Here is a 12,942-nt window from a genome sequence, read left to right on the forward strand (position 1 = left end):
GGAAATCACGCACAGAATGAGCAGTATGGCTGGTGGCATTGTCATGTTGGAGGGTCATGTCAGGATGAGCCTGCAGGAAGGGTATCACATGAGGGAGGAGGATGTCCTCCCTGTAATGCACAGCGTTGAGATTGAGATTGCCTGCAATGACAACAAGCTCAGTCCGATGATGCTTTGACACCCCGCCCCAAACCATGAAGGAGCCTCCACCTCCAAATCGATCCCTCTCAAGAGTACAGGCCTCGGTGTAACGCTCATTCCTTCGACAATAAACGCGAATATGACCATCACCCCTGGTGAGACAAAACCGTGACTCGTCAGTGAAGAGTACTTTTTGCCAATCCCGTCTGGTCCAGCAACGGTGGGTGTGCCCATAGGTGACGTTGTTGTCGGTGATGTCTGGTGAAGACCTGCCCAACAGGCCTACAAGCCCTCAGTCCAGCCTCTCTCAGCCTATTGCGGACATTCTGAGCACTGATGGAGGGATTGTGCGTTCCTGGTGTAACTCGGGCAGTTGTTGTTGCCATCCTGTACCTGTCCCGCAGGTGTGATGTTCAGATGTACCAATCCTGTGCAGGTGTTGTTACACATGGTCTGCCACTGCAAGGACAATCAGCTGTCTGTCCTGTCTCCCTGTAGCACTGTCTTAGGCGTCTCACAGTACGGACATTGCCCTGGCCACATCTGCAGTCCTCATGCCTCCTTGCAGCATGCCTAAGGCACGTTCACGCAGATGAACAGGGACACTGGACATTTTTATTTTTGTGTTTTTCAGAGTCAGTAGAAAGGCCTCTTTAGTGTCCTAAGTTATCATAACTGTGACCTTAATTGCCTACCATCTGTAAGCTGTTAGTGTCTTAACGACCGTTCCACAGGTGCATGTTCATTAATTGTTTATGTTTCATTGAACAAGCATGGGAAACAGTGTTTAAACCCTTTACAATGAAGATCTGTGAAGTTATTTGGATTTTTACGAATTATCTTTGAAAGACAGGGTCCTTTTTTTGCTGAGTTTACATTGTCTTAAGGCTTTAAATTCCTTCTTTAACCTGTCTCCCCCCCTTCATCTACACTGATTGAAGTGGATGAACAGGTGACATCAATAAGTGATCATAACTTTCACTTGGATTCACCTGGTCAGTCTATGTCATGGAAAGAGCAGGTTTTACTAATGTGTTGTACACTCAATGTAGGTAAAGGCAGTAAGCCTCATATTTGGAAACTGTACTGATCTGAAGTACTTCCAAAATTGATACCCAGGCCTGTAAAGAATCCTGGGGTACTCTACATTTGTTTTGATAGAACCATTAAGATTAGCTGAGAGACTTTTCAAATGTGTTTTTAATTGCTGTGGTTTATCAGTATGCCTGTTTTGATAAGTTCTCCTTTTTTCTAAGCATACTGTATTTGCTTTCCAGATGTTACTATTGAAAGTGTCTTTACGCACAGGCAACAGTATTTTTACAGCTGTGCATCATGAAAAAAGTCAATGAAAAAATGTATTTCATCAAGCTGTAGCAGGTATTTAAAAGAAATAGCAATATTTTCAGACATCTGATATTCTGTCCAAATTTCATCTAATATTTAATGTGCTTCAGTGGTGGTCGGTGAAGTTTAAAATGAGGGAGGAGGATTATTATTTTTTATGAACATGGCCTTATTTCTATTACAGCATATTGGATAACTGTCATTCATATTCCATTCACCCAGCTCAATGTACCATCGATAGGTTTAGGCTATTCCATGATACTCAAATTTTCTCTATACCCATCATGAGGTTGCTGCAACCTAGTCTATGAATTAAAGTTTACAACGTAGGTGCACAGGTCGAGAAAAAAATGTGAGTAATCAAGGTGACAGTGACACATTCAATACTGCCTTGCACACTCTTGCTTGCATCTTGCTGATCTAGGGTGTAATCATTAGTCCAACAGTTGCAAACGAGAGTTTCTATTGGACAAATTCAGATATGTTTTTCCCCGTTTCGTTCCGTTTGCTTCAGTTTTAAGAAAAGTTTTTCTACAGAATCAGCTGTCTGTGACCATGCCTTCATATCATAATCGCTAACTGCTACACACAGCCTATATCATTGTCACCATATTAGTTAACGTCTCATAGTCAACATAGCTACTAGAACTAAAGTGTTAGTAAACCCACTACAAACATGCAGTACAGTGTACCGTTAGCAAGCAGTGCAGTTACACCTGTGGGCCGAGGTGGCAATAAATTAATAAAACCAAAAGCTTATCTTGACTTGGAAGAGTTCCAGTGTTGGACAGCCATAGCCAGCTAGCTCACATAGCATCCCTCTCTGTTTGAGCCGGGTGCTTGAGTAGACTAAACTAGCTAGCTGCATTCACTAGCTAAGTGAAAGTGAAAAAAATACAACTAAATCTCTCTCTCTCTTGCTTCTCATTTATTTTTAAAGATAAGATTTGTTCAAAACTGTTAAACTATTGTCTTTCTCTCTCTTTGAGTCAACTACTCACCAGATTGTATGCACTGCAGTGCTAGCTAGCTGTAGCTTTTGCTTTCAGTACTAGATTTATTCTCTGATCCTTTGATTGGGTGAACAACATGTCAGTTCATGCTGCAAGAGCTCTGGTAGGTTGGAGGACGTCCTCTGGAAGTTGTCATAATTACTGTGTAAGTCTATGGAAGGGGGTGAGAACCATAAGCCTCCTAGGTTTTGTATTGCAGTCAATGTACCCAGAGGAGGACGGAAAATAGTTGTCCTCCAGCTACATAATGGTGCTACCCCACAGAGTGCTGTTGAGGCAACTGTGGACCTTCATTGCAAATCAGTGTGTTTTAATCAATTATTTGGTGATGTGAATATGTTTAGTATAGTTTTATCTAAAAAGGATAACTATTTTTATGAAATTCACTGAAGATGATGGTCCTCCCCTTTCTCCTCCACGGATGTGCTTTCATGTTCTGTTTTTCTCACATGCCTTTTAATGTTGGTGACATTGATGACTGTAGTAAGTGAAAGCATGTACAGATGAAACTCCAAGTATACCTTTGGGTACTTATGGTTGTGTGCACAGAAATAAATACAGACCAGAGCCTATGGCTATGTGTTTGAGTGTAGACTAATCACCATCAATGCACTCCAAGGCTCACATTCTGAATACCTTGGCTTTCCCTGCCTGCAGAAGATCCGAATGAACCAAAACAACTGCAGTTGTTAAGATCTGTCAGGATATTCTGGCAATTCCCTGTGCTGCTGGATCAAAATGAAGACGTATGCTCTGTCCTCTCAGTCCACTAAAACAGGAAATAGATGACAGCAGGAATGCCTTCTCTCTCCTCATCTGTCTCTATAGGGCTCAGTGCCATCTCTCTCCTCATCTGTCTCTATTGGGCTCAGTGCCGTCTCTCTCCTCATCTGTCTCTATAGGGCTCAGTGCAGTCTTTCTCCTCATCTGTCTCTATAGGACTCAGCTCAGCTCCACTAGGGCTACTGCTGCTTCATATAACTACTTCCTGAAAACAAACAGCTTCTGACCAGAGCCCAGCACCCTCCCTCCCATCCACCTCTGATCTCTCTGGATTTTCTATTGACCTCCATAGAAACCAAAACACTTTGGAAGAGGGGTTGTTTCAGTGCTGAGACTGTATTTTAGATGAGATTGGCATTTGAAGGGAGGAAACTGTGCAAGGGACATGTGGGCATCCAGGGACTGTTTATGGTGAAATGACAGGGTGTTCATTTATGTAATTTAGCAGACGCTCTTATCCAGAGAAACTTACAGTAGGGAGTGCACACATTTTCTTACTTTTTTGGTACTGGTCTCCTGTGGGAATCAAACTCCCAACCCTAGCGTTACAAGCACCATGCTCTACTAACTGAGCCACACGTGATCACGGGTTACTAACACGGGTTCCTCTGGGTGCTGATGTCTGCCATGTCATGGACACCACAGAATGTGTGGCGTTATAGAGAAGCGTTGAAGAAACAACACATTTGATCTGAACATCCATTTCAACACAATAATACATGAATATATAATAAAGATGTTTTGGTAAAATTATGATAATGGCAATGATATGAACTACATTATCAAGCAGAGAAATATGCAAGACTAGAAGTCATTACCCTTTGATTGAATATAATGTTGATCAGAGTAGTGTAAATGTGATGGCCGGTTTGGCTCACATGCCGACTAGACCAAGCATGCGCGTGCGTCCGCCATCGAAATATCAGGTTGAAATATCAACATGAACTCTGAACCAGCTATATTAATTTGGGGACAGGTCGAAACACATGAAACATTCATGGGCATTTAGCTCGCTAGCTTGATGTTGCTAGCTAATTTGTCCTGGGATACAAACATTGGGTTTTATTTTACCTGAAATGCACTAGGTTAGTTTCTAGTAATCGCTCCTCCTTCAGTCTTCTTTTTCTGTGGACTTTATATGGTGATTGGCAACCAACTTTAAGGTGCATTAACACCACCAACTGGAATGGAGTGTGGACCTCAGTTCATCTTTTAATCACCCACGCGGGTATATGCTCCTGAAAACCAATGAGGAGATGGGAGTTCTATTTTAGCGCCTGGCTATGCAGACGCTCGTTGAAGCACACGAGCAGTTTGAATGAAATGATTGAATAACATGTACAGTTGAAGTCAGAAGTTGACATACACTTAGGTTGGAGTCATTAAAACTCGTTTTTCAACCACTCCACAAATTTCTTGTTAACAAACTATTGTTTTGGCAAGTCGGTTAGGACATCTATTTTGTGCATGACACAAGTAATTTTTCCAACAATTGTTTACAGATAATTTATTTAACTTATAATTCACTGTATCACAATTCCAATGGGTCAGAAGTTTACATACAGTAAGTTGACTGTACCTTTAAACAGCTTGGAAAATTCCAGAAAATGTTGTCATTTAGAAGCTTTAGAAGCTTCTGATAGGTTAATTGACATAATTTGGGTCAATTGGAGGTGTACCTGTGGATGTATTTCAAGGCCTACCTTCAAACTCAGTGCCTCTTTTCTTGACATCATGGGAAAATCAAAATAAATCAGCCAAGACCTCAGAAAAAAGTTTGTAGACCTCCACAAGTCTGCTTCATCCCTGGGAGCAATTTTCAAATGCCTGAAGGTACCACATTCCTCTGTACAAACAATAGTATGCAAGTATAAACACCATGGGACCACGCAGGCGTCATACCGCTCAGGAAGGAGACGCGTTCTGTCTCCTAGAGATGAATGTACTTTGGTGCGAAAAGTGCAAATCAATCCCAGAACAACAGCAAAGGACCTTGTGAAGATGCTGGGGAAAACAAGTACAAAAGTATCTATATCCACAGTAAAACGAGTCCTATATCGACATAACCTGAAAGGCCGCTCAGCAAGGAAGAAGCCACTGCTCCAAAACCGCCATAAAAAAGCCAGACTAAGGTTTGCAACTGCACATGGGGACAAAGATCATACTTTTTGGAGAAATGTCATCTGGTCTGTTGAAACAAAAATAGAACTGTTTGGCCATAATGACCATCATTATGTTTGGAGGAAAAAGGGAGATGCTTGCAAGCCGAAGAACACCATCCCAAACGTGAAGCACGGGGGTGGCAGCATCATGTTGTGGGGTTGCTTTGCTGCAGAAGGGACTGGTGCACTTCACAAAATAGATGGCATCATGAGGAAGTAAAAGTATGTGGATATATTGAAGCAACATCTCAAGACATCAGTTAGGAAGTTAAAGCTTGGTCGCAAATGGGTCTTCCAAATGGACAATGACCTCAAGCATACTTCCAAAGTTGTGGTAAAATGGCTTAAGGACAACAAAGTCAAGGTATTGGAGTGGCCATCACAAAGCCCTGACCTCAATCCTATAGAAGATTTGTGGGCAGAACTGAAAAAGCGTGTGCGAGCAAAGAGGCTTTCAAACCTGACTCAGTTACACCAGCTCTGTCAGGAGGAATGGGCCAAAATTCACCCAACTTATTGTGGGGAGCTTGTGGAAGGGTACCCAAAACGTTTGACCCAAGTTAAACAATTTGAAGGCAATGCTACCAAATACTAATTGAGTGTATGTAAATTTCTGACCCACTGGGAATGTAATGAAATAAATAAAAATTGAAATAAATTATTCTCGCTACTATTATTCAGACATTTCACATTCTTAAAAAGAAGTGGTGATCCTAACTGACCTAAAACAGGACATTTTTACTAGGATTAAATGTCAGGAATTGTGAAAAACTGTGTTTAAATGTATTTGGCTAAGGTGTATGTAAACTTCCGACTTCAACTGTATGTGTAAATGTATTTTGCAACGCTCGCGCACGTAACGCAGGCGATGTGGTCATCATGTCAGTCAGATCAGAGAAACATGTCTCTCTCTCTGTTTAGCCTGAGTCCTGAGAGCCTTCAGCAGCACACAAACTACAAGCCTCTAAAACTAAAGTCTGCAATAAAAACACAGCTAGGCTTTTTTTTCTAGCCCTCTAGGTGAACACGTTCATGGGAAGAGAGCAAGTTTGTTAGTCTTGGCTGGTCTAGTCAAGCAGAGATGGATAAAAACACCCATTCCAATCAGAAGGGGATGGAGTGTCTCCCCTCTTTAGTTGGCTCTGTGCTTTGTTTGCAATTACTGGCTATTCTTGCCCACTTCAATCTCAAACAGCGATTTTAAGGGTGCACCGTAATTACAATCTAGACTGTGCTCTGTAATTTCTTTAATTCTACCTTTTAATGTTTTGTGCTCTCTAAATTGATGGGAAAACAATGGAGTGGGATTGAAGATTTCTTTTAAACAAGCCCAGATCTCCTGTCCAACTGGCTTGAATGATTCAGAAATATTTCTGCCATTTCTGTGGCAACCAAAGTCATTTGTCTTCTGTTGTAAGACTTCAGGGACCATTCTCGTTTGGAGCGGTGACCTCATGATTACTGTATTTCCATTCATTTGTATGAGAAGAGAGAGAGAGAGAGGTGCTGGATTAACAGAGCAGAGCCTAGAGCACAGATGAGTCCCTCACACAGCACAGCCCTTTCTCTCCTTGGTTGTTGTACTTTATGCTCTGGTGTTTACTCACACTGTTAGGAATCCAGTGAAGTCATCCATCTGATATCTGATATGGCACTCCCATGGCTGAGATTAAGCTCCATATTTGTCATGGTTTTGGCCAAATATGCACAGAGCACATTGACCCACTTATACTCTCAAGGTCTCAAATTCAAGTGTGAGTGTTTTGGGTAACGCTTTATTTCACATAACTAATTTTGTTATTACTGCAGTTTATTAACAGTAAGTAATGAATTGTTGTGATTTATAAACAACATGTACACTGCTACAAGTATACCCTCACCCAAACAATCACAAAGACTTCAATCTGTTGGATGCTAATGTATTGTCCATGTTACGGCTGGGGAGTTTCATGTGTTGTATCCTGTCTGTCTATCAGGCGAGTGGGCGGTCCGAGGGTGACGATGACTGCCAACAAAAGTTCCAAGGCTGCACCCCGAGCAAGAGGGGCTAATGTGCCCCGGGACATCCCCGACAGGTCAGTGATATCACCACCAGCCTCTAGGGGAGGGGGAGGGACAGTGTGGATAGAAAGGAGATGGCTCTCAACATGCATTATGATGTCAGTAATAACCAGTGCAGGTGCTCATATCCTTTATTGACTCAGAGGACATTTTCTTCAGGTAGTAAAGCTATTTTTGTAAATCTGTACCGTGGGATCCCACTATGTGTCTGTGTTGAGTGATACACTGCATACAGTAGGTGACATGGCTCATCAACCCACAGCTGTTAGCGTTACGCAATTATTAATAAGGAAGTACTGATTGTATTCTGTCTGCCTTTTCGCTAGAGCTACAGGGATAGAACTAGTAAACTCAGCAAAAAAAGAAACGTCCTCTCACTGTCAACTGCGTTTATTTTCAGCAAATTTAACATGTGTGAATATTTGTATGAACATATCAAGATTCAACAACTGAGACATAAACTGAACAAGTTCCACAGACATGTGACTAACAGAAATGGAATAATGTGTCCCTGAACAAAGGGGAGTCAAAATCAAAAGTAACAGTCAGTATCGGGTGTGGCCACCAGCTACATTAAGTACTGCAGTGCATCTCCTCCTCATAAACTGCACCAGATTTGCCAGTTCTTGCTGTGAGATGTTACCCCACTCTTCCACCAAGGCACCTGCAAGTTCCCGGACATTTCTGGGGGGAATGGCCATAGCCCTCACCCTCCGATCCAACAGGTCCCAGATGTGCTCAATGGGACTTAGATCCGGGCTCTTCACTGGCCAAGGCAGAACACTGACATTCCTGTCTTGCAGGAAATCACGCACAGAATGAGCAGTATGGCTGGTGGCATTGTCATGCAGAAGGGTCATGTCAGGATGAGCCTGCAGGAAGGGTACCACATGAGGGAAGAAATTGTCCTCCCTGTAACGCACATCGTTGAGATTGCCTGCAATGACAACAAGTTCAGTCCGATCATGCTGTGACACACCGCCCCAAACCATGACGGACCCTCCACCTCCAAATCGATCCCGCTCCAGAGTACAGGCCTCGGTGTAACGCTCATTCCTTCGACGATAAACGCGAATCCGACCATCACCCTTGGTGAGACAAAACCGTGACTCGTCAGTGAAGAGCACCTTTTGCCAGTCCTGTCTGGTCCAGCGACGGTGGGTTTGTGCCCATAGGCAACGTTGTTGCCGGTGATGTCTGGTGAGGACCTGCCTTACAACAGGCCTACAAGCCCTCAGTCCAGCCTCTCTCAGCCTATTGCGGACATTCTGAGCACTGATGGAGGGATTGTGCGTTCCTGGTGTAACTCGGGCAGTTGTTGCCATCCTGTACCAGTCCCGCAGGTGTGATGTTCAGATGTACCGATCCTGTGCAGGTGTTGTTACACGTGGTCTGCCACTGCGAGGACGATCAGCTGTCTGTCCTGTCTCCCTGTAGCGCTGTCTTAGGCGTCTCACAGTATGGACATTACAATTTATTGCCCTGGCCACATCTGCAGTCCTCATGCCTCCTTGCAGCATGCCTAAGGCATGTTCATGCAGATGAGTAGGGACCCTGGGCATCTTTTATATTGTGTTTTTCAGAGTCAGTAGAGATGCCTCTTTAGTGTCCTAAGTTTTCATAACTGTGACCTTAATTGCCTACTGTAAGCTGTTATCTGTAAGCTGTTAGTGTCTGAACGACTGTTCCACAGGTTCATGTTCATTAATTGTTTATGGTTCATTGAACAAGCATGGGAAACAGGGTTTAAACCCTTTACAATGAAGATCTGTGAAGTTATTTGGATTTTTACAAATTATCTTTGAAAGACATGGTCCTGAAAAAGGGACGTTTCTTTTTTTGCTGAGTTTAGTATCTGCTTTTGTAAGCCATCCTCTACATTCTGGAATAGGGCCCCATTCAACTATAAATTCTTTGTGGTCTGAGAAGAGGCTTGTTTGAGTAACCATGTTGAGAGATGACATCTTCCTCCTGGAACAGAGAAACAAACAGGGCTCGTAATGAATGTGCTGGCGATAGACTGTTCTGTTTTGTGATCAGTCTTTCCCTTCAACACTATATATACACACACTGTGTCCACTGAAACTAGGCTTAGAGTGAATATTTAAGATCTACAGGAACTGGCATCAACTGGCATGGAGTGCTTACATCGGACTCACAGGGGTGCAACTGCAAGCCTTCACCATCTGCTACTTGGTGTGTAGTCTGTCAGGATGTTAGTTTACCAAGTGCTACATGTCCTTGTATAACACAGCAGTCAGTGGCTATGGCTCTGACATGTTTTAGTTGGATCTTTTATGTGAATAACCTTGAGAAGGGCTGCCAATTGGAAGCTAGCTACAGCCCTAGCTGGCACATTGACCCAGTGTGAAAACACCATAGCCTGTGAGGAGTTTAACATGACTACCACTGACAGAAGAGAAGAGAAATAGAAGAGACAGAAGAGAAATAGATTTTGTGCTGAGTAGTTGTTTTTCTGTTACCTCACAATGTCTCCTGAGTTAGATACACTCTTAGAAAAAAAGGTGCTATCTATAACCTAAAAAGATTGTTATTCTTCTGTCCCTATAGGAGAACCCTTTTTGTTTCCAGGTAGAATCCTTTTGGGTTCTATGTAGGACCCTTTCCACAGAGTGTTCTACTTGGAACCAAAAAGTGTTCTCCCTGGAACCAGAAAGGGTTCTCCTATGGGGACACCCGAAGAACCCTTTTGTAACCCTTTTTTTAAGAGTGTAGTTAGCCCTGGTCTCCTTCCGATAATCTACTTAGGTTACATCAAGTGTTGGAATCTAATAATTGTACCCCATCGCTCATCTAACGACCCCAGTCGAGATAAAGACAGTTCTCTAGAAACAATAACAGTCCCTATCTCTGTTACCATCAACACTCTACACAGTTCATGATGTTTCTATCGTTTTTTACTTATTAAAAATTGCACAACATTAAGATGATTTAAGAGAAGAAACTGTAATTTATGCACAGAGAGAGCACCGTTATATACTTGCCCCCACCTTCCCACAAGTCTCTCTATCCCCCCCAAAAAATAATTATTCTGTTGGTAAATCACTTGGCAAGAAAGAATTCTGCGAAGACAACTTCTCATAAGATCAGGGAGGGGTGCAGCAGGGCTTTGATGGGCACTTCTTTTAATAGAAAATATTATTGCTGAGAAAATAAATGAAGTCACTGGAAAGCTGGATATAAATCTATAAAAAGGTAAAAGGAAATGAAATAAAACACATTTATGAGAGGAAGAGGGAGTGTGTCTTGAGGGTGAAGCTCAAAGTGAAATGGAACAGATGTTAATGGCTTCTCTCTTTTTTCTTTTTGAAAATCTATCTATTATCTGGGTTACTGGAAGCTCTCCTGTTGTGGCCCGGTCTATCAACAGAACAGGAAGTGACCTGTGGTTGATATGATGTGCCCTGGCTGGAGGACAGTGGGTCCAGGACCCAGGCCCTAACTGGCACCCAGCTCAGTACATGTGTGGCCGCCACAGTTGAAGCTGCCCAGCACCAGAGAAGGCTTGTTTTAACAGGCCCAGTCCTGACCACCAGAACACCCCCACAGACCCCAACCACAACGCAGCTATCTGTACTGGAGAATTCTGCACTTGATGTTTTCCTTTTGTGTGAAAAGGAACTTACAGGGGCTTAATACTGCAGTCAAACCAGCTTTTTATGACTCGTGGAGTAATCTTGGCCAAGGCGTGCCTAAGGGGGTATTTTTGAACGCGCGCTGTTATTCTACCAGCTGATTCAACGTATAATGGTCTGATGGCTGGATATGGGGTGTTTGAATCGATATATTACACAGGTTCTGTTGCTATTTGAAATACATCTACAGTGATTTTACACTGGGGCAGTTTTGACTATCACAGAATGTTATGGCTGCTGATAGGTCAAACAAGAACCAGACTGAATTTAGACTAAACTAAAATATAAACACAACATGCAACAATTTCAACTATTTTACTGAGTTACAGTTCATATCAGGAAATCAGTCAATTTAAATATATTTTTTTAGGTCCTAATCTATGGATTTCATCTATGGGCTGGGGTGCAGCCATGGTTGGGCCTGGGAGGGCATAGGCCCGCCCACTTGGGAACCAGGTGTAACGCAGGTCAACTAATGTTGAATAGTTATTGTTATCACGTTTCAGGTAAGACCCAAATGTAGACTGTGTTGAAGTAACAATGTTTATTACAGCAACAGGGGCAGGCAAATTACAGGTCAAGGCAGACAGGGGTCGATAATCCAGAGTAGTGGCAAAGGCACAGGATGGCAGCCATGGCCAGGTCAGGCAGCGTAGTCGGGCAGGCGGGCTCAGAGACAGGACAAGCAAGGGTCAAAACCAGGGGGGCGAGAAAAAGAGAGACTGGGGAAAAGCAGGAGCTGAGAAAAACGCTGGTTGATTTGACAAACAAGACGGACAAACAGAGAACACAGGTATATATACACAGGGGATAATGGGGAAGATGGGCGACACCTGGAGGGGGGTGGAGACAAGCACAAGGACATGTGAAACAGATCAGGGTGTGACAATTGTTACTACTGAGATTCCAGTAACCAATCATATTATATTATATTGTGATATGTTTAAAAGTTTACAGCTATTACAAATCATCTTTCAGAAGCTGCACGACGAGCAGTTTATTTTGAGCCAATCAAAACTCAATACTCTCTCTTAGTCCCTCTCCTAACCTCACGTTCTACACCAGTGGGCTCCAACATGTTGAAAAGGAGCTAGAACGAAACGTGAAGAGATACCGCCATTCTATGGAAGAAAAGCAAAGTTTCAAATCGTTGTGAGAAGTTGTATAAAACTGAACTAAAAAGACAAAACCGGATATTAACACTTACTTATCTATCCGAACGTACTGTGAAGGGGTTGTGGGAAAGATTGACCCCGGGATTTGGTTAGGTTTAATAAGGAGAACGAGCCGCTAGCGATTAGGCTAGCTAAACTATTGCTAGCATTTTGTGCATGTTCATACTGAACCAAGCACACGCACAAGCCGTTAACATTTAGGCTAGCTCAGCTATCGATCAAATGAAATAGCAAACATTAGTGATCATGCTAATCCTGCATGGCGAACTATTTTAGTTTTCATACTTTTATAAAATGTGATTAGCTATTATCATAATCCATGTTGGTACACAGTTATGTTTTAGATGACTTTATAAGAAATGGTGTATAGGTGTAAGCACTAGTACTTTCCATTTGCCCAGACTAGTCTATTGTTTAGTCCACATGAGCCTGGTGCTGTAGTTGTGTAAAGTCCTTTGCATTGCCCAGACTAGTCTATTGTTTAGTCCACATGAGCCTGGTGCTGTAGTTGTGTAAAGTCCTTTGCATTGCCCAGACTAGTCTATTGTTTAGTCCACATGAGCCTGGTGCTGTAGTTGTGTAAAGTCCTTTGCATTGCCCAGAC

At 42.7% G+C, this 12,942-nt stretch overlaps 1 protein-coding gene across 2 annotated transcripts in view; it reads left to right on the forward strand.

Moving 5' to 3' along the window:
* Positions 1 to 12,942, forward strand: part of LOC120025307 (DENN domain-containing protein 2B-like) — an 86,933-nt gene that overhangs the window by 17,516 nt on the left and 56,475 nt on the right. For both annotated transcript variants that reach the window (XM_038969802.1, XM_038969801.1), the window contains exon 2: positions 7,423 to 7,521. In XM_038969802.1, the coding sequence (XP_038825730.1) occupies positions 7,448 to 7,521 (74 nt within the window). In that variant the 5' untranslated portion in view covers positions 7,423 to 7,447. The remainder of the gene's footprint in view (positions 1 to 7,422; positions 7,522 to 12,942) is intronic.

Source organism: Salvelinus namaycush, chromosome 30 (genome assembly GCF_016432855.1).
Source record: "Salvelinus namaycush isolate Seneca chromosome 30, SaNama_1.0, whole genome shotgun sequence".
In the NCBI taxonomy this organism is placed as follows: domain Eukaryota; kingdom Metazoa; phylum Chordata; class Actinopteri; order Salmoniformes; family Salmonidae; genus Salvelinus; species Salvelinus namaycush.